This window comes from Lissotriton helveticus, chromosome 12, assembly GCF_964261635.1.
Source record: "Lissotriton helveticus chromosome 12, aLisHel1.1, whole genome shotgun sequence".
NCBI classification, from domain to species: domain Eukaryota; kingdom Metazoa; phylum Chordata; class Amphibia; order Caudata; family Salamandridae; genus Lissotriton; species Lissotriton helveticus.
In genome coordinates, this window is record NC_136073.1 from 670,198,543 (window position 1) to 670,221,401 (window position 22,859).

Genomic DNA, 22,859 nt, shown 5'->3' on the forward strand with positions numbered 1-22,859 from the left:
GCCTCCGTGGAAGGCAGGGCTCACAGTACTGCCTCTGTGGGAGGAGGGCTCACAGTACTGCCTCTGTGGGAGGAGGGCTCATAGTATTGCCACCGTGGGAGGAGGGCTCACTGTACTGCCGCCGTGGGAGGCCGGGCTCACAGTACTGCAACCAGTACTGCAACGGGCTGTGTTCATGCTGCACAGGTGCATGGCATGTGTTGTGTGGCAGACCATCAGCAGTAAACCACGTTTGTCAATGGGCCACGGACTCTCGCGTGAGACGGTGGCCATCTTGCATCTTCAGGTATAATAAAGTCCTCTATAGACAGTTGTGCTACAATTTTGCTGCAGCCGGATCTTGCTATATGGATGTTGTTTTTTGGGTGAAGACTTCTAATTACTAAAGGATTAGATTACAAGCAGTTTGGTTTACTTAGAAGTGCCTTGAAGTGATTTGAAAACATAATTTGCACTATTCCTCGTGTAGTTGTTTGAACTCTAAAGCCTTGGTTCTTGATAAGAATGCCTGTGATGGAACTGGGCAGATTCTAGGAGGATATTTCCTCTATCCTGTGTACCAATATTAATGCACTTAAGAGCTGATTACGAGTGGCTTGTAATAGTGTAACCCATGCGTAAACTCTTGTTTACGCATGGGTAAGGAATTACGAGTTGTGGAGGTATTTAATGCCTCCGATAATTTTTGGAAGTGTTAAATCCCTTCATTACATTTCATCAGGTCAAACCTAGCTAAATTTAACAGTTGAAAACATATGGTATTCACCGTAACATGCAAATTTTGGTGCGGTAAACACCAAAATCCCAATGGTATTCCCCATGAACTCGTAATAGGTGTTATTTATCTCACCTGATAAGTAACGTATCCTGTGGTATCGTTATTTATCAATGGCAACAAATAAGGCCTTCACTCGTAATCAGGCCCATAGTGTAAGGCATTAAACTTCCAATATGTGTCTCTGTTTCTAAGAGTTGGGAATCACAGGATTTCTGATTTTCCAGTTTGGCAGAAGCCAAGCAGAAAAGTTACTAGTCTTCCACAAAAGAGCATATAATGACAGGACTAGAGGTAGTAATTTCAAACCTAGAGAAATGTGTAAGTGTGTAAATATTTATCAAGATAGTTATGTTTCTTTATACCTAGCTTTAAGGAAGTTCCGGTTACTTGGAAAAGCATAGAGAGATGGCAATATCTCTGTATATTAAAGTTATATAACTTCACAATTCCAGCTATGTTCAGTGTTCAATGACAAGTTAGTTAAGGCATCTCTTTGGCTTGTAGAGATCCATTACAACCCTCAGCCCGCCTTGACCCTGAAATGATGAGACAGAGTATGATGTCTTGTGTCTCTGTTTTCTTCCTGGTCCCACTCCTCTTTCCCCACTTCTACCACTGGCCCTAATGGTCCAATACATGTGGTAATTGGCAGAATAGTTAAAGATGGGAAAAAACTGTTCCATTGGATCTTGCGCACAAGGTTAGTGCAAACCAGTCAGCAGACCTGAAAGTATGTACAATGGCTTGTTGTATGAGGCTCTTGCGGGGATGCCCAGACTATGCATTATGAATGCTTTATATATGCACAATGTCATGGTATTTTCCATAGCCACTCACATGTTCCCTCTAGAGTTTATGCTGTTGTCATTTGAAGCATGCAACATCATGTTTTTTCTTGTACTCTAAAGGGTTTAAATCATATGATACAAATCACTCTCAAATGGTAGATATCTGCATTCTTGTATGGCCATGTCAATTCTCACCCATTTAATAAATACTTCCGCGTGTGCGTCTTTATTCTTTTAGTGACACAGGTGAAGCTTTCTCTGCCAAACACGCATGACACAAAAATAGTTTCCACATAGGCCTCAACTCACTCATACTCTACCCACCCATACATGTGTTCTAGTGCTATATCATCTGCTCCTTTTTTCCTTCTCACCTAAGATTCATGCCTAGATTCAGCAACAAAAACTTGTCAAGAGCACAACTCTAGTGCCATGCCTTCCAATACAATACTACCCAGGCAGATCACATCACAGACACACACTCTTCCAATCATGGCACTCCCACAAACTGGGGTACTACCAACCTGCAAATGTGCTTTGGTGCCTTTTCATGGATATGAGTGGTATCTAAATGCAAGCATAATACAATACAATAACCAATCCTCTTCCTGAAGGATGTTTCCGAAACGATGGATTCCCTCCATCTTGAAGTGTCTATACATCTCACATTTATTACATTGCTGCATTTTTTAAAAAGGAATACTGATATATCCTTTGCACTGTTCCTAAGCCTCCATACTTGAGACCCTCTGAAAAACATGCTCTGTGTCTGATCTCAAGGCAAAATCGAGATCCTCCCAAACATTTAATCGGAAGCTCCTTGAGGTGATCTGCTGTCACAAATCTGCACAATTGATCACGTAGCATCTCGAGTTGACTCAGAAAGTGCCAAGCCTACAGTGAGAAAAACACAAGGCAGGCTAGCAATATCTCAATCAGGGGCATGGCTGCACAACTTTCTCTTGTCACTTTTCCAAATTTGTTGTTATACATTACAGGTTACTGAAGTGTTGCCAGCCAATCAGATTACCTGTTGCATCAGAAAGGACAACCATTGGTGCCAAGAAGTGCTTTATACCAAATAAATGATTTAAACCAGAGCAAGCACAGGCACAGGGAGATAGCCAGTGATGTGTTTGGGTCTAAATTGTAGGCTGTTATGACTGAACCATGTGAAATCTTGCTAAGCAAGGCATCCAACCTCAGCTTGTTTTACTCAATTTTTTATGGGGGCGCACTAGATACTTTGTACAAATGATCAGCCAACGCGTTTCACTCCCTTCCAAGGAGTTTCTTCAGGACAAATATATAAAGGTTCAGACCACTGGATATCGTAAATGTTTAAGCCGACTATACCTTTATATATTGGCAGGAGGAGGAAGCGACACGACTTCCTTGGCAAAAAACTTTACAAACATCGGAATCGCCAGACACAAGTGGGTGAGATTACACTGCCCCCCACACCAGATTAATTGGGGATTTACTTTACCTAAAAAAAGAGAAACGCTAGCTCTGAACCCACATTTGAAGGATCCATACTACGTTTCCGGTGCACTTAATTTATTTGCCCTGAAGAAACTCCTTGGAAGGGAGTGAAACGCGTTGGCTGATCATTTGTACAAAGTATCTAGTTATTTGTATTTTAAAGGAATGGATAAAAACAAATAAAGAACTTTTCTATATATACAAGAAACTATTTCATTGGACTTCTTTTTGGTGCGCCCCCATAAAAAATTGAGTAAAACATCATTTTGATCTGCAAAGCACAGCAACGTCAAATAGCAGCTGATGTTGGGGTTGGCAGCACAAAACTATAAAGACTATCTTGGAAATGGATCTTAAGTGCAGCATTGTAGTGTCCGCTACTACTTCTTTTGTGATCATACAACCTCAGCTTCTTTAGGATGTGAAACACCAAAAAGAATCCGTAAACAAGAGTTTGGGAAATTTGTGAGGATAAAGACAATGATCAAAGGAGTATGAAGTAAAAATACTTATGTAGAAAAGTGTTCATTTGTAGAAGTAGTAGGTAGGACACATTAAGAGTGCCCGAGGAAGAGGACCTCTGGCAACGAAGATGTGTGAAATGTTTGTTTTAGTAGGATTTTTTTAGCCGAGACAATGCGTGGCATGAGGCATGGCAGCCGCGTGGACCCTCACTGTCATGGCACAATGGATCCTGGAAGGGGATTGAGGTTTATCATGGATGTGAGAATGTTAGAGGGTAGAGCAGCCCAGGCTCTCCACTCTCACTGACAGAGCTTGGTAAAGTCACATGTGCTCCCAGTTCCACTTGTGAAAGAAAGTGTTATCGACTGTTGTTTATCTGTATCTGCCCTGGTGGAGGTGAGCTGCACGTGTGACCAGGGCGACTGACGACTTGAGCTACGCAAAGCATATCTGCTCACGGCCTTTGAATGTCTCCACAGATGTGAACCAGTGAGAAAAAAACAGAGCTGAAACACATTTCTTCAAATCAATGTCTAAATTTGGGGCATTTCTGTTGAAGGTCAGTGGAAAATAATTTTTGTAAACCTATGGCCTTGTTAGTGCAGTGGAGATAATGGAGAAAGGTGGCAGGATTGAGCTCTATAAAAAGGGGCGGCTGGAGGAGAACAGTTACCAGTTTGCCTTTTGAGGAGTAAGCATGGCTGCTTCTTTGGTTTTCCTCGGCTTGGCCCTGCTTGGCAGCACATATGGTAGGTTTCGCTTGTGGTGGGCGGGTGGAGAAGGGTGGGTTCAGTGTGTCCTTGCACTTGTGTTCAAGGGGGGGGGATTGGGTTTGTCATCTTCTCCATTCCAATATCCATACTGCCTCTGACCTTCAAGCAGAATTTGTCTACCTTTTCTGATCCAGTGTCCACTTGATACAAGGTTGAAGCACCCAAACTAGCTACAATGTAGAGACAACCTGGGAACTCTATGGTAGAATGGCTGTGGAACAGGGAAAGCTCCTAAAAATAATCCGCACAGCGGAAGAGTACCGGGGTCAAGGCAGAGACTTAGGCCATCATTACGAATAGCAAAGCTATTTTCCATTTCCTGTGCAAAATACTGATTGCACAGGGTTGGAAGTTTGGGGCCATTACCACATCCCCTTCCGTTTCCCCGGGTACATTTCTGCAGGTGAAGCCTGTCGTGTCTCACTGGAGGGGAATTCCTGGTGCACACTGCTGCATGTGGGTTTCGGTGAGCAAAGGGCTAGCATCCGCATGATATGCTGCTCTTTGAAGGGCAGAACTTGTAGTAGGAGCTCATTGTCGCACCTGAATGTTCCCACAGTGTGTCGGATTTTAAAAGGTGTGATGATTAGTACACCCTCCATAGGCCACTCATAATCAGGGCCTTAGAAGGTTGAATTAATCTCTTTATATAATAAAGTACTGAGCTTGCATGGTACAGAGGAAAGGGGACAAAGAGGATCTGGAGTATTGATTGCTGAAGACAATTACAGAAGTAATGAGCTGCACTGATCATACTGACTCCCGGATAGTCACTGCCTGGTGCTCTTGAAGTGGGCAGCATTCAGAATGCTAAGCGTGTGGCAGAAACAGGAGACAGGATACTAAACATAAGCAAAAGGGCAAAAAACTAGAAAGTTCAAAACGTCAAACAAGTGTCAATGGAGTAGTCGATACTCACGAGGACAGGGTATTGGTGACAGTTTGCAGAGCTAATGGGAATAACAGGGGGCGGTCGGTATTCAGGGCACATGATGGAGATAAAAGTACAGGTCAGCTCCCAGGCATGAATAGAGCTAATGGGAATAACAGGGGGCGGTCGGTATTCAGGGCACATGATGGAGATAAAAGTACAGGTCAGCTCCCAGGCATGAATTTAAGAAGGGAAGCAGATTCCTTTGCAGAATCTTAATGCCCGTTATTACAATGTCCCCTTTGCAGCCATGTGTGCAGAGGACAGAGCAAGCATTGCTTGAAGTATCCGGGCAGTGCCTAGGGCAGGTATAATATATGTCCATGGATCAGAAGGAATCGATTTCAAAGTTTCCATAGTGAAATCGATCACAGGCACCAAAGCATTCATGCCAACATTTTTCAGCTGTAAAGTGGGAGATTTTGAAATAAAACTCGGGAGAATGTATTTTCCCCATTGACATATTGAAGCAGAGGCACTTTCAGGCGGGAGACAGGTAAAATGAAGCCATTTTTAGCTTTAAAAATCAGGAGTCTCACAGCTGAAACGGCATGTTTGACAAAGCAATTGAGGGCACTAAAAACCTAGTTGGCACTCATTACATAACGTGTATTTGTAAAGTGCACGTTCACCAAGAAGGGTATTTTAGCCCTTAGTAACAGATGTTTTATGTTACCCAACTCAATGGTACTCGTTGTATCGACCTCAGGAGGATGAAAGGCTGAGTGGACCCACAGGGATTTGAACTTGTGATGAAACACAGGAGCCCTACACTGGATGCCTTAGTCGACTTAGCCACCAGACCCAACTTATTTATAACAGCTAGTCATGAGTACAACGTGATTAATTGCATGTAAATGGCAGCTTCAAGGGATAAACAAGTCTGAATTATTATTTATACTTTACCTTCGGCTAAAAATGTAAAAAATACCTTTGCACTGAATAACCGGTGCAAAATGTGCATTCTGTAACAGTCGCTGTTCCAAATTGTACTGGCACCGGTGCGATTAATGTAGTCCAGTATAATTGATGCTAAATTGCACCCTAATTGATGTAATCTATGTAATCGACCAACTACTATTATTTGTTCAACGTTATTAATAAGTGGTGGAAGACTGTGGATTAGTAATAAAACACGTGAAAGCGATATTTCACATAAACCGTTGCAAGAGCTATATATCTTTAAAACGATAGTGGAACAAATATAACTGTTGGTTAAATCATTTCTTGCGAGTTTGACAAGTTTGGAATTATTAAAACATTTCCTTGAAAAGATCCAGGTGTTTAAAAAACAGCTGGGCGTTTGGGGTTTGAAATGATCGAGATTTTTTAATTAAACGTTTTTAAACTTTTAGACGTTTAGAAAAAAAGGTATTATTAGTTTAAAAACTGCAAAATAATTTGAAGGTTGTGACTAGGGCAGATTGTTAATTCAGAAATGTATCCAAAATGTGTTCTCTGTTTAATAAAAGTCCGTTACAAAATAACATCCCGTAGAACGCTATTCTACATAAATCCGGCAAAAATGGTAAAAAGGCCTGTCAAACTGTGACCTATCTCTCAGTGGAATTCCAGGTGAGAAATTGATCTGCAGAAGGACGGCCTTGCATGGATGCCGATTTTCGAGTTTTTGAAATTGAAAAAGGTTTTTCCAGGGAGCACACCCGAAACTCTCTGTAGACGCAGATTCGAAGGCAGAATAACGGAGGAAATGTTTTTTTCAACCATGTGGAGGCATTTCTGCATGAATAATTGTACGTAGAGTGGGGGGAATATCTTCATATGTGTGCAAATGTTTTCCCTTTGAGCCTCTTATTACATTTTTCAGTATCTGTAAAATAAAAGCATTTCACCCCTGTTCAGAGCTACATTAAAAATATTCTTCCCTGTTGGCAGGCTGTGGAGTTCCCGCCATCCCGCCAAAAGTGAGCAACTACAACAGAATAGTGAATGGCGAGACCGCAGTGCCCGGCTCCTGGCCCTGGCAGGTGTCCCTCCAGGTAATGCACACTTATGCCCTCTGTGGGTCTCTTCCTATCACATGCATTGATACATCCTGGGAGGTACCAATAAGGCTCTGGTGTGTCCTAGCTCATGAGGCATTGGCTTTCTGAAGGCCATGGGTCTTGTTTGGGTCCTGGAAGCTAGAGTTCGCTGTTTCCGGGGTTATGTTTCTGGGATCACCAATGGTCTGTTTCCCGAGGCCACCAATCTTGATAATGAACGAGCTACTGAGCAGTGGCTGGATGAACTGTTTGATGTATGTGTGTTGTTATGATATTCGAAGTTGGAGTAGAAGAGGAGGGTACGCCAGATGAAAAACCATACCTTAAATGTAATCCTTTCCTTAACTTGGGACCCGTGCAAGCAGTTGAGGTCCATGTCTGGCATTCTGAAACGTATTCCAATGGTACCTTTGATATTCGATGGAGATGATCGAATAGAATCATGCACATGAGTTCCAGTGAAACCGAATGGTAACACAAAGCATTCCAGGACACTGACACAACATTGGCGGCAGGATGGTTACTGATAGATCCTACCTGCTGAGGCCTAGATCCCAACCTAGATGGTGACGAAAGGTTTCTTAATCGCACGGCCAAGTCTTAAACTGACTCACAAAAGCGTTGCTGGTGCCAGGATTCTTTGAAGTGTCAATGCTCGGAGAGGACCGACTTTGGGTGCTCTGGGAAGCCTACAATAGAATGATATTTGCCCTCTGTGCTTATTTTAATGTGATTTGGATTTTACCAGGAAAGGAGTAAGAACTGAATCCTAGAAGTTTTTTAGGACACACCTGAATGTGACTTAGGAACTCCTAAGTGCAGCCACTAGTGTGACTAGTAGGTCAGTTCTGTCTTTGGTTGGCAGTAAACAGATCGGATTCTCAGCGCTGGTAGAGTCAAAAGTCTGAGAGAACATTCTTGGAAATGTCCTTAAGAAGATGGAGGGTGGCAAAGCCATCTAACGAGAGGGTGTAGTTTAAGGTCTCTTGACTCAGTCAAAGTTTGATGCTTTTAAGCTTTCAATTTTTTGATGTCATTTAAAAATTGGTTTATGCTTATATCACAATTATTTTGAGGCCAGGAAAGTAGAGGTTCAATAAGTATATTCAAATCCTTAGGTATGGTCTGAAGTGTTGCAGGGGTTGGCGGTTTGTGGTGGTGATTATCCCTAAAAGACAATAACACCATTCACTACTATCTTACCACCTGATCCCAGGTCTATCTCGATTTCCATTGACTAGGTAAGCGCATCTTGAAGGCTCATATCACCACAGGCAAGTCTTTTCCACCTGCATTGATGCAACCAAACAGTACCTAATCTCCTCTAACTCATCTATTAATCCCACCAACCATACACCCACTAATGATCGCAACGAACACATTTTATTTTAGCCCGCCATAAAAGACTGAAATGGCGACATGGAATGGTGTACTTGAGCACACAAGACTAATACCAATAAATAACATTAGCCAATAGCACTGAAGTAACCACTAACTTTGGGTTCTGGAGCAGCGTCCTGCCCGGAATAAAGCACTTCAACGCCTCCTCTGGGGTTGTAAGCGCTATATAAATAAACTTACAATGACCTGCTATCTTCTCGCAAAAACTTGCCATTCCTAGCTTTGAATCTTAAAACTATTCTTCTTTACCTGAAACATGGCTGTGTTTACAAATGAGGGCCTCTGCTTACAATATGTAACTCATTCTACTCTGGGTAAGAGGCCCAACAAGCATATCTACAACTAGCAAAAGTTGGCATTGCCTGCAATTATCATTATGCAGGTAGTGATCTGCTGTCCAAATACCAGAGCTATCCCATGCTTCTCAGAGGAAGAAAGCTACTCCTGCGTTGTCCGAACTGTAGCAACAATGCAAGATGGTTGGGTCCATTCCATGTAGGTTACTGGCAAGGTGTTCCTGCAAACCCGGTTTTTTATTTGCACCATAATGAGCCTCATATCTCGAGCTACCGGTGCCTCATCTGGGCACGCCCTTCTCTGCTGTTTCTCTGTTATTCCTTCTGCGTAAGAATACATCTGAACTTCTGCACTGGGTTGGAGTTACACCTACCTTTATACCTGGATGTAATCAGTTACAAAGATCATTTTACACTGAACCTTGCTTATTTGAGACACATCTGATAAACATTTGCAGCTCTATCAACCCTCTCCCAGAAGTACTGCGTGTGGTAAGAACTGTGCAGCTGTCAGTCTTGACTGTGGGTGAATGTTTGATTCATTCGGCATTCCGTCCATCATTTGTTGTCGCAGTACGAGTTTCTCCTTGTGATCATGGAATATGCTCACTATACCATGTGTAGGCTATAGGATGTCTGGGTAGGCTTTCTTGGAGAGCAGTAGGATTTCATATGGGTTTCTGGATGTGGATTGAGGGCGTGATAAGGTGGTAGACATGATGGGATGAATAAATATGCCTGCTCTCTAAGGGGTCTATATGCGTGGCATCAAGCCTGGGACTGACGTCGAAGTATGATCTGGTTGGCTGGGAGAGAACAGCTATCAAGTGAGTGAGAAAAGCTTTAGAAAAAGTTTGGGACTGAGGGTGAAAGAGAACGCTTGTGGATGAGGAAGTTGGGAGAAGGATGTTGATTGTTCCACTGGGTGTTCCTAGTTGCATCACAGACATCAATAATGAATCTTGTGGTATCTTTATTGTCACTCAAAGCCCCTTGAGGGATAACACCCTCACTGCTGATCTGGCTGAGGCACCCTTTCATGTTGTATGTCTTCAGTGATAGACCTCTGAGCCTACTTATGCACTTCCTTTCTCTTGAATGCTCCTCAGGATGGCAGTGGCTTCCATTTCTGTGGTGCCTCCCTCATCAGCCAGACTTGGGTCGTCACAGCTGCTCACTGCAATGTGAAGTAAGTGCCTACTGAAGAGATAGTAGATTTATGGGGCGGGGCATTTATGTGAAACAATGTAAAAATGATGGCTATGTTCCACTGTTCTCTCTGATTCCATAATCCAATTATTTGCATTAAGGGATGATTGTATTTTTATGCACCTAAAGCTGTCAGGCCAAACCTTGAAATTAGGACAGTAAGTAATATACTCAAAATCACACAATATATCGAATAATTAAAATAATCAGACTCCATCCTCAACTGTTTATCTTCCTGAACAGACATCCTGATGTGATTAACAGCCACTGGTTATTGGGGCACCCGTTATGTTAAGTAAATACAATTCATAAGAATAGAAACAGTAATGTATTGAGGGATAGTTATTTGAGCCTCAAATTTAGAACTTCCACACAAAAGATGGAGATGTAAAGTTCTAGTAAGCTTTGGTCTTTAGCCGGTGCTCAAGAAGACCTGTGCAAAAATATAATGTGGTGGCCACCAAAAGTAGATCATTTCTGAAAGGGAGCACTCATCACTGGGACAGTATCTCAGCTTGCCCTTTAAAGTGTCACTATGTCCCTAGTTTGACCTTTAGCTAACTGTAGAGGAGAGTGGAGAGATTTGGGAGGCTGATGATCTACGTTGATACTACATTCTGCTTTCTTTTTGACAGTCGCAACCATCGGGTCGTCCTTGGTGAACATGACCGTTCCTCAAATGCCGAGCAGGTTCAAGTCAAGTCCATCGCTTTGGTGAGTCAAAGTACCTTTGGGTTCAGAGTACATGAGGCCGCGCGTCAATGAGCCTGGTGCAAGCGGCGTTGAAGCCCCATGAGGTGGTATATACCTGGGAGCACATTGCAGGTCCTGAACATACACCCTAAAAGAAGTTCTGGTCCATTTACATTTTCCTATGCAAGCGCTTCAGAAGCATGTAGGGTCTACGAACTTCCAGACGTGATGGTTGTGTCTTCAGAAATCGAGCACAATCTTTCCTTGTGATTGTGCATCTCTGAGTTCCCCTACTGGATGACCTCAAAGTAAGGGACCAATGTGGCATGGCAACAGGGACAACCAAAGATAGGTTGGGGTGCCAATGGAGAGACAGTATCAGCAGAAAGGGAGGTTGTTCACAACCCAATGGTAAGGCCTCACCTGAGTAATGTAGCTCTCTTCTTACGTAAGCCTCACTTGATCTGCTTGAGACTGATTGGACACTTACCTGTCTCACTGCACATACTCAGGTTTCTTCGAAGGATGCTATGTGGGCACCGCCTCCTGGGCCCCTTTGAGTTCCTCGTCGCTCCCTCCTGGGCAATGTGCTCTTTTCTCTTTATACTATACCCTAATCCTTTATTAACCTCTAATTTAGATTCTTATTTATAGTTTTTTTTAGAAGTCCCACTTCTATGCAGATAACTCCCAAATGTTGTTTTACCCATACTTCATTCCACTCTGTGCTTCAAATCTGGGTCCCTGCCTGTCGCAATGGACGCTATGTATGTTATACTTTTAATTTATAGCTCAAAAATCATTTACAATACAACCTAGTAAATAGAACAAAATCGGCTGGCCAAGTTAATGTAGAAGCTAAAAAAAAGTTAGTCACAGCTTTAAAATAACAATATAACCCAACAACAAAATAAGTAGCTAAACGTATGCAGAAGTTAAATGATTTGCACAGTAGTCAAATATACTGTATAAAAAAAGTTATTGTTACCAATGTTAAAACAATAGGCAGACCCGTCACCAACTATTCTAAAAGCTGAATCTCTTAAGATAGATCTTAAAAATGTCCTCTTTACATCAATTAAGCTGGGTCATAAGTAAATATTAGGTTTAATTGATTCGGTCCTTTTACCAATAACATTTAAACTGAAGGACTGGCGTCTAAAATAATCTAAAGAAAAACAATTCTCTTTTTTACGCAGCAAAACAAATTAGAATCTAAACCTCAGTCCTAACAAACGCAAAGCCTTTTTTGTTCTCATTCACCACATATTTCCACAGCACACTAACTGAAGAGAGAATGGCCTTTTGTTTTGCTAGGAGGTAAGTCAAGGACATCACTTGTGTCAAAGAGCACAAGACTGGCCTCTTAGGAATGAGCTGCAGTTGGAGATACATTCAGAAATGTCCTGCCGTGGTGCTTCGATATTGTGCGTCACGGCTGCGCCACTATGGATGTTCCGCATTTACAATGCAGCGCACCATGCGGCAAAAATGGACAGATGCGTGACGCATCTGCTGCCGTAAAGGTGGCGCATTGCTGAAGTTGCATCGCAAGCGCGACGCAGCTCCAGCAAGGCTCGGGGGTGCGCTATCCTTAAAATACTGTGTCAATCCTTACGCCTGCTTCAAGCAGGCGCAGGGTTTTGACGCAGCATGGCCCTAAAAGTGACACTGAGTGAAATCTTATAGATTTAACTCAGCCACTTTTAGGAGGCGGTCCTGCGCCGGAACAGCCCCCCCTCCTTGCGCCGGAACGCCTACATGTGGCGCAGGGCTTTACAACGTGACACATCTCTCAGATGCGCTATGTTGTAAATACCCCGCAGCATGGCGCTGGCTTTAGGCCATCGCTGCGTCACAAAAGTGACGCAACAGCGGCATAAAAGAGGCGCAAGGGGCTTGTAAATCTGCCCAAAAGTCTTTAGGAGAGGCATTCACTGTGAGGATTTACTCCCGATTGTGTCTGAGCAAATAACACCCTCTTTCGCCCAACTATTAGCTGGTCGAGGCAGGCGGTTTCTTGGTCGCTACACGTTTTTTTGTAAAAATATGAGGCCAGGTGAAATAAACATGCGCAGTACTGCGCTAAAGTTCATCAGTGTTCCTGTCAAAGTTTCGAAATGCACTTTCCGTGAGGTTACAGCGCATTTCCTGATGAGGAGGGTTCTTCTGCGGGTTGTGTTCTGACCTTTGTCATTCGAAAGAAGGGGGTCTAGGAATGGGACAACTGTCAAACCAAAAGAAGGCGGCAAAATCACAGGTAGAGTTACAGTCAGTGGCATAGCCACGGGGGGCAGTGGGGGATCCGGTGGCACGGGATTTGGGGGCGGTGACCTGTTGGGCCGGTGGACAAAATGTGATGATTTTATTAACCTGATTAGACCTGACATGAAACACCCATTTTGCAAGGAGAAAAATACCTCTTTAGTTGAGTCCTCTTTCTCATTGACCAATCAAAAAGAGTGTTTTCACTCAAAGGACCCTTTCTTCCATAAATCGAGCAGGTAGGGTGATGTCATGAAATAAACCTTCTTTCACAGTTTTCTCACAGCACCTGTCATGTTTCAGGGATGTTCAGTCTTGAAATCAATGGGGGATCCTGATCCAATCTGATGAGCGTGCGCAGTCGGTTGTCACTCGCCGCTCAGATGCTCATCTTCGGACCCACACTGGGGATCTTCTCCACCTACCACGCACGGGTCACGGGTAGTTATGGTCCTGGCTTTTCCAACTGATCCCATTACTGATTAGTGGTCCCCACCTTTGAACAACACACCGACAGCTTCAAAGGGGCTTTCTGACACCTCCTGCCCCCTTGATTCCTGCTCCCAATGATCTCCCACCCCAGAACCCGTCCATTTACTCAGTAAGAATCCAGGACTTACAATACAGTTTTTTACTCACCGGAGGTCTCTCAGCGATATCCACACCCATTAATATTGGTCCTTATTTTGTGCTCAACTAATATTCCCCCCTCGCCGCCCAACGCCCTCCGCTTCCCCTCTACCCCGCCTTATCTGGATGATGGCCTCTTACTACATCATAAATCGAAACACCGCTGACTACATATTATACTGACTTTTGACCCTTCCCTGACAAATTTCCACTGGAGTCATGAGTAATTTGTCTCTTTTTGTCAGTAATCACTTGTCACTCTGTACCACTTCTGTAGTGTGTGATCACTCTCTGAGCACTTTACTTCTGATTCATTTATTTGGATCTTTCTGTATGAAAATAGATTGTATTAAGCACATGTTTGTTTTGGGTTTGTTTGCAATTTCATTATTCTGCATTTTCTGGCCCACAACTGATTTCATTTGCTTCACATTTCATGGATATTCTTCCCTACAATTGAGTAAGATCTTTGTGATAAATAAGTCTTCAGTGAACCACTGTTCTGTTAAGTTATGTTTATCTTGCCTCTGGTTAGTAAATTGGACTTTCCCCTTCCTCTTTTTTGGTATTATGGGACCAGATGTATCAAGATACCCTTTTGCGATTCTCAAATAGCGATTTTTAAGGAATCGCTATTTGAGAATTGCAAAATGGTATGTATGTAGAAATTCGCTATTTTTTAGCGATTTCTTAAAATTCCTTAATTGCGATTAGCAAACTGCTAATCGCAATTAAGGAATAATTTCCCATTCATTTCTATGGGCCAGGAGGCCCATAGGAATGAATGTGAAATTATTCTCAATTTGCGATTCGCAATTTGCTAATCGCAAATTGAGAATAATTTCAAGGGTGCAGGGGTGTCCAAAGGACACCCTGCTGCACCCCTGAAATTTACATGTGTGCGCATATGGCGTACATACATGCCCTAAGGGCATGTTTGAGCGTCACATGCCACCTTTACAAATTGCAAAAAGTGCATTTGTAATAGAATTCGCAAATTATCACCAACTACAAGTTGATGGTAATTTGCGATTTCTTAGAGTGAAATCGTAAAACTTTCTTCTTTCTTACATACCATTTAAGGAATCGCTTTTTGTGATTCCTTAAATGGTAGCGCAAAATTAAGGAGTCGCAAATTTTGCGATTCCTTAATTTTGCGATGCAATTTTTTTCATACATCGCATTTCCCGTTTTTTTTGTCGCAAACACTGCTATTTTGCGATTCGCAGCGTTTGCAACAAAAAAAACGCTTGATACATCTGCCCCTAAGTCAATTGTAGCATAGTACTTGCTACAATTGTATAAACTCCATGATTTCTGACAAAGTGGCCAGAATGGAGGCCTCAAGAGTATGTGACACAACTATGCCTCACAATGACTTCTGACCAAGTTCCTTAGGGTTAGCTTGCATACTCATGTGATCGAGGTCAGAGTGTTGATACTCCATGTTATAACCCTGGCTAACTACAACCCCTTGCTTCCTCCCTCCATCAGACTGTCACTCACCCCAACTGGAACCCCAGAACCATGAGCAATGACATCACCCTGCTGAAGCTCTCCTCTCCGGCCACGCTGAATTCCCGTGTCTCACCTGTGTGTCTAGCAGCAACCAGTGATACTCTCCCATCGGGGATCAAGTGTGTCACCACCGGCTGGGGGCGCACAAGTGGCACTAGTAAGTATTTACTGTAATATCACCATAAAGAGACTGTGGTAAGTTTTCACGAGATGGTTTTTCTGCATCTGCGATTCACAGAAGCTCGTTGCTCTTCACTACCTTGGTGACATTAGAGACAGAGAACAATACAAGAGGACCTCTGTCAAGATCTTCTGTATAGGTTGGACATCAGCCTTTGGCAGTAGCATTCATTACAAAGGAGGGAATGTTTAACACTATGTTCCAGAGGGGAAACATCCTTTACGACGCAACTTTTACCACGCAGTGCCTTTACAACGCAGGTTTTTCAACGCAGGTCATTACAACGAATTGCGCTGGGGGGCGCTCTAGGAAAGGTAATAGTTTAATTTACTATCCAACACCTTCAGTACTATCCACGGGGTCTGGAGTTGGAATAGTAAATTAAACTATTCACTATCCAGCACCCCCCAACGCAAGTCGTTGTAACGACTTGCGTTGAAAAATCTGCGTTGTAAAGGCATGCGTAGTAAAAGCATGCGTTGTAACAACGTACATCCGTTCCAGAGAGTCTGTCTTCTGAGATGGCTCATGACCTAGGATCAATATGCTTCATCTAAGAGATAAACATTTTTAGTATATGGTCTTCCCCTGTGATATTCTGTCAGATCTTCAGTGAGACACTGAGCCAAATACAGCTGTCCTACAGGTTACTGATGATTGTTTTTGCTTTCTCAATTTACCCATAAAGCACATCTTTGACTTGTGTACAGGCCCTTCAATCATGTTTACATCTGGCAAGATATGAACTACTTCTCCATCCCCAGCCCTCCACTAATGAGATAGAGCATGCTTTGCAGATAGCCGCCATCTTTCTTCTCTAGTGCCTCAAAAGTGAGCTATCCACTGCCTCGCCTTGGCCCTCAACACAGACACAAACCTAGTGTTCGAAAGTCGGTGTCTTTCGAGTGTACAACCAGCCACTTCACAGTATACTACCACAGCAGCCTGTGGACAGCGTTGGGTAGGATTTCTGTCGCAATGACCAATCAAAAGCTTCAAACACTTTTAAAAGCCCTCCTCCAGTAGACAGGTGTACTGAAACAGAGAACACCTCTTCTGAGTTTGTCTTGCTGTCTCTCTGGGCCCATTCCCCTTGCAACCTTATGTTCAATCGACTGATTTGTTTTACAAACTACAAAAGTACTCAACGTTTATAGATACATTCTTGTTTTCTTTGCAGCCAACGCAAGTCCTCCCCGTCTGCAGCAAGTGGCACTTCCGCTGGTCACCGTAGCTCAGTGCAAGCAATACTGGGGCACCCAGATCACTGACGCCATGATCTGCGCTGGGGCCTCGGGGGTCTCCTCCTGTCAGGTACGGCAGATTTCCCATGTGATTGTTGCATGGTATCCTATCTCATGCAGATTGATGAATGCACTCTTGGTGGGAGCAGTGGACGCCCAGGGGTTCCGATGTAGGCCCATCTAAGGCTATGCACATCATTACATCCTCAGCTATCCGCAGGAACATACACTATTGCCTTGCATGACATTTGCTAAAATGTACTCTCAACCACACTCTCATTTCACCCCAGTGAAGGACTTCAAGCATTCCCATGGTCATGCTGGTCTCAGAAGACGCGCCCTCATGCATTCTGCACGCTGCCAATAAGGAAGAGACTGGTTTATTGAGCTATCATCCTAGTAGAGCGTCACTACTCCCAATTTAAATAAAGGAGAAATCCAATGGCCATCAGGACAGGTCAAGGCCACAAGACTGCATGGTATGAATATTAGGGAGAACATTCAGAGACATGCACTGCTTCATCGAGAGAGCTGCTCAACCCTCTGATGCTCCTAAAAGACGTTTGAGAGTTGTAATTTCACTAGCACATTCATCCTCTGTAGTTGTTATGACTGATGCTCCACAGCTTAGTACAGGGTGACTTCTCACAATTAACAAATATCAAAGTAATTGAAAATAAGTGACACTCCCATAAAATGAAGGCACTCGCACCAGCCTCTCCTGTACAGTCTCACATTAACAGAAATCCAGTTTCAAAACGTCTTTCAACTCTATAGTGTCTACCAGGATGGTGGGCGGATCGCCACCACCCTACTGGCGGTGGCGATTCGCCCACCAAACCACCCCGCCGGATGGCCTTTTACCCCCGCCACATTAGCATGGAGGGGGGTACCGCAGAAGATGGAAAAACCATCCGCCGCTTTTCCGCTGGTAGGCAATCATCGCAAATGCCTACCGGGCGGAAAAGGTCCATAACATGGTGGCAGTACCTTGCAGGCATCGCCATCCATATTATGATGAGGCATTTTCAATGCCTTTCCACTGCGGAGACTCCGCCATGGAAAGGCACACAGAGCTTTCTTCGGGGGCCCGTTGCGGGCCTCCAGGCGGGTGAGGGGCAGCACTTGGGGGTACCCCCCCAACATTAGCATGCACAAGGTGGCAGGCACTGTTGGGCATGCCAATGCACAACATGCATATATTGCATTGTGGCGGGTGCTGCTTACAGCACCGCCCCCCACAATGTAATATATACGGGATGCCACTGTGGCGGTGGCATCCTATTTGGCGGTGCAGGATCGCTGCACCACTGGCGGCCGGTCCCAGCACCGCTAGGGTGGCGGGCAGACTGGAGTCCGCCCGCCATCCTAATAGACCCCCTAGTCTCTAAAGGCCCTCAAACATATTCCATAGTTTTGCATTGCCAGAAAAGCTTCTCTGCGATCACAACATATCGCCAGTGCGAACCTGAATGATAACTGAGATGAAGCTGTGGGGCCGAAAGGTTTTACCAAAAGAGAGCCAAATATATTTTTTTAAAAGTCCCCCGTCTTCTCTCGGTTTAACTCTACACTTCTCCCCAGGCTTAACAAAGAACTCTGGAGCCAACTTTGACTAACACATCAAAACCTCAATGTTAATGTGCAATATGAGCCCTGCAACTGTCAGCTGAAAGCCCTGGAGAAAATATAATTCATCCCACAAATGCAACGCCTGGTAACCCGTGATGTTAGGAATATATATACTGTTGCTATTAATTATAAACAAACCAGCCTTAAACATCAAACCCAGCATCTCATTTGCTAGAGAAAATAAACGATGGTAATCTCCCCACATCGGTCCCAAAAATCCAATTTATCTTTGAAGACAGTATGATAATGTTTGAAGTGAGGCCTGTCCTTTTGAACCTCTCACTTAAGAGCTTGTCAGACCTCTCCGCCCTGTACAAGACTCCTATCGGATCATACACGAGTGAGTTAGCAGTTTGCGATTTCAGATAATAAGGAACAAAAGAGTTTTGGAGCAGGGAGAGAACAGTGGGGCATATTACCGAGGAGTGGGTTGGAAAATGCACAACGCACATTCCTGTATCGCCGGCTATCGCCGGATTTCATCGCCTTTTTAGCGCGCAATTATCAATGCGCATCAGGCAGGCGAATAGAAATCCGGCGATAGTCGGCGATATGGCACATTAGCGCATGAAAACAAATGTTGTTTTCACGCGCTAATGTGGGCCTTGATAATATGGGGGGGGTGGATTCATCTTTATGATCCACACCCTATGTTATCAATGCCTAACGCCTGGTCAGAGCAGGCGTTGGGAGACCTGCGATAAATGAGTTTATCGCAGGTCTTTTCCTCCCATCGCCTTCCTTGGTAATAGGGTGTTCCCACCTCCAACCACATTTTTCATGTGGTTGGACGTGGGAACGCCCACTTTGCATGTCATTAGCGATGTTTATCACCGACATGCAAAGTGGGCTTGGGGCAGGCTTTAAAATGCCCTTGTTAATAGGGCTCTGGCAGTATCGCTGCTTTCTCGGCACAATTCGCCGAGAAAGCGGCGATACTAGCCCTTGGTAATATGCCCCAGTATTCTGTGAGTGCGACGTATAATGGAGCAGGCTGAAATAGGCAGAACGGTAAATAAGTTACATTTGTCAAAAGTGGAATATGTCAGTCAGCGTGTTCAAGAAATCTCTTCTTAACCAGTCTCTTGAGTCAGGGTTGGTGATGTTTGAGGGGAAGATAAATTGTGCAATTTAGGACCTTTTTCGTTCTCTGAGCTCTTGGGCAGTTCCGGATTAGCAAATAGACAAAGTAGGCAGCTGCCTATAGGCCCCACTACTTTTAGGGCCCCCACGACAACGGATCAAAATAGTATTAATTAGATCTTGAAAGAAAATTACAATCAAGCTTCTTAAAAATTGTTTCTAAAGATAAACAAAAATGAATCAACTCAAAGAAACGAAAACTTTACATTAAAGACTCTATAGAGAAAATACTGTATTAATGTAATGCACCCATTACCAACTTAAAGTACAGAAACTAGAGACATCAGATTCACATAAAGTTTGTCTCTTGAAAGCTCATCTTTTGGCAGCTATCATTTTGTAAAAAGAATCCGGTGCATTGGGTTTTCGGAGATAATTTGCAAGGAGGGGTGGGCGGAATTTCGAATGCCTATAGATCTCTACAGGGTTTAATCCAGCATTGCTCATGGGATCTTAACCGCATGCGTGCGGCCGCGATTTTCGCGCTGTGCGGCTTTTTAAAAAAAAAACGCGTTACATGACGAGCTGAGCTCGTCATGAGCATGCGAGCGGCGCAACTCATGACGAGCTCAGCTCGTCATGAGCATGGAAGGGGTTAAAGTATTATCGCACAATTTACAACAGACGTGAGGTGAAATAGGGCAGAGTAAATGAAATCATTCTAATCGATGGCTGAGTAGAGGTGAAGCTGCACTCCAGGCCTGGCAGGAAGCACAGGAGGCGCAAGTGTTGCTGGGTCCTAGCCACGCCCACAGGAAGCCACAGCAGTAAGAGCAGCCAGGTGACGTCATGAAGGAAGTGAACCAGAGTTATAGAGCCAGCAAAGCTATAGGCAGCATCTCAGAAGGGCCTGAATGTGCCATTAGGATCCTCCACACCCCCTAAACAAAGCAGACATGGGGTAGAGTTTTTCTATTTCTAAACATGTTTTCAGTTATACAATAAAATTATGAACTCATTCATGCCTTTTTAGAGAGCAAAACTTAGGGCCTTATTAAGAGTTTGGTAAATGGAGTATACCATCAAATGTGACAAATATCCCGCGTGCCGTATTGTAAGTGCCATAAGATGCAATGCACTTTTAAAATGGCCGACAGGACATCCACCATGTTTGTGACGGAGTATCCTATCCGCCAAAGTGTAAATAAGGCCCTTAACGTTTTACACTGCATAGCACCAGAGTCTTCCGGGCCTTTGTTTTCAGTAACATTCTAAGGTGTAGTGCCAGCTCTGCATTAAAGTGAGTTGGACTTTTTCTACTGTTAAGAATCGAGTGCCAGTGATATGCAGAACTATGTATGATTTCCGTTAAAACTTTGGGGCATATTATCAAGGGGGTTTATCTCCGCTTTTTTGGCTTTAAGAGCCAAGAAAGCGGAGATAAAATTATCTCTCTATTACCTAGCTGTCGCTAACACCAGTTAGCGACAGCTAGTAGGAGATAGCGACCATCTTAGGCCCCACTTTGCCTGTCAGTGATATTTATCACTAATGACATGCAAAGTGGGCGTGCCAAGATGTTAGCGACTGGAAACAGTCGCTAACATCGCTATCTCCTATTACCAACTTTTGGAGATATTCGCGCTAAGCGCGAATATCTCCAAAAGCTAACACCTGCCCTGAGCAGTTCTTAGCCATGTTATCCAATGGGAGGTGGATAACATGGCTAAGAGCATTAGCTCGGTAATGCATGAATATCGCTGACTTTTCAGCGATATTCATGCATTGCGGCCGATTTTGATCCCATTTGCGATAAACCTTGGTAATACCAAGGTTTATCTGCGATAAAAATCGCTGCAGCTCAGTGGTAAATTTTTGTCTCTAACCATGCAATAGCGATAATTATCGCTATTTCTTGGTAATATGCCCCTTTGTTTTAAAGTAGGTACTTTTAATTGCTCTTCTGAGCAGTCTCAAAGTCCTTAAAAGTAACTGTTCAATTTTGAAAGGCTAAGAGGTTGATTGAGAGATGGGAACCAATAAATCTGCGAAAACAGTGGAAATCCTGCATGCCAACCTCGGGGTTCCCCCACCTCATTTAGGGTGCTGGAAAAGATGGTGTCACTGATGGCAGACCCATTGCTGCGTCACATTGGGGAAGACTGTTTGGTGCCAATGACATCAGACCTGCTGTCCAATTTAGCATTGATGTCTGTCGCACTCCGGCAGCCATCACTTTCTTGCAGAACCGCCATGTAAAAAATAAAATCCAGCATTTGTAAAGCGCGAACAGCTACCTGAAGGCATCCCAGCGCTGGGGGCCATCGGGAAGATTAAGTAAGCTATTGCCCAGAGTCACATGGTGCTGGGCTGACCTGCCGCTGGGGATCAAATCGTGAGCCCCAGATTCCAGCGTCAGTCGCCCTGGCCACAGCGCAACACCTCTTCCATGGGAGACCGACTGAAAGCCCTTATGAAGCAGATGACCACTGAGAAACCTCCAAGCACATTAGTGGAATTTGTAACACGTGATGGTCATTTACTATACTCAATGTTTCCCTCTAAGTCCCTGTAGAAAGAACTAGTAAACAAACATAAGTAGTAGTCATGATTCCATTCTTTACTGGAGAGACTTTGGGTTTTCTGTTTGTGTGAAACTCACCTGGATAACAATTCCTGCGACGAATTCATGCTAAGAACATACCACGTGATCACAAATTGTCTCTACGAGGGCGGTATGATAGAATATTGAGGACAAAAATATAGAGGGGTCAAGATATGGAAGCCGAAATATCGAGGAGCAAAATATTGAGAAAATAAATGCGCTTAGGTATGTATAGATTTACTATCCTTAGCTCTTCTTCTAAATGCCTTGATGACATATATGTCGCCAAGGTACATATATGTGAAGTTAAGTATAATACATGTATGCTTATCTGTATAAAGCTACCTTGATGATATTTTGGTCAACAATATTTTTGCAATCATATTTTGTCCACACAGTATCCTGTGGTTGGTATTTTCGTGGATTACAGTCCAGGAGAATCTGCTCTTCTCTCGTCATAGTTCGAAAAAGGTCAATTTCAAAATGGCTGACATGTTGTTTCCTATTGCAGGGTGACTCCGGTGGCCCATTGGTGTGCCAGAAGGGATCAGCTTGGAACCTCATTGGCATTGTCTCCTGGGGAACGCAAAACTGCAATGTGAGGGCACCTGCCATGTACGCCCGCGTGACCTACCTGCGTAGCTGGATCGACAGAGTTGTTGCCTCCAACTAGAGAAACAAGTGTGAGACATGAAAGAAATAGAGGATCACGAGTCAAGCCATGGCGTGGAAACTCCAGCAACACAGTTTCAACAATCAGTGTCAGTTGAAGCAGTTCTTCAGTCTTTCTTCCACAAGCAAGATTCACCAAATACTTGTATTTACTGTACAATATGGAAAAAACGCCAAATAAATTCTAAGTGTTGGAAAAAAGTT

General features: G+C 43.7%; 1 protein-coding gene across 1 annotated transcript; it reads left to right on the forward strand.

The window, feature by feature from the left end:
- Positions 1-4,131: 4,131 nt before the first annotated feature.
- Positions 4,132-22,859, forward strand: LOC144798260 (chymotrypsin-like protease CTRL-1). The gene is made up of 7 exons (XM_078669022.1): positions 4,132-4,265; positions 7,117-7,220; positions 10,033-10,112; positions 10,768-10,846; positions 15,215-15,395; positions 16,600-16,733; positions 22,495-22,859. Exons 1-7 carry the CDS (start codon positions 4,214-4,216, stop codon positions 22,654-22,656), a joined length of 792 nt encoding a protein of 263 aa, XP_078525148.1. The 5' UTR covers positions 4,132-4,213; the 3' UTR covers positions 22,657-22,859.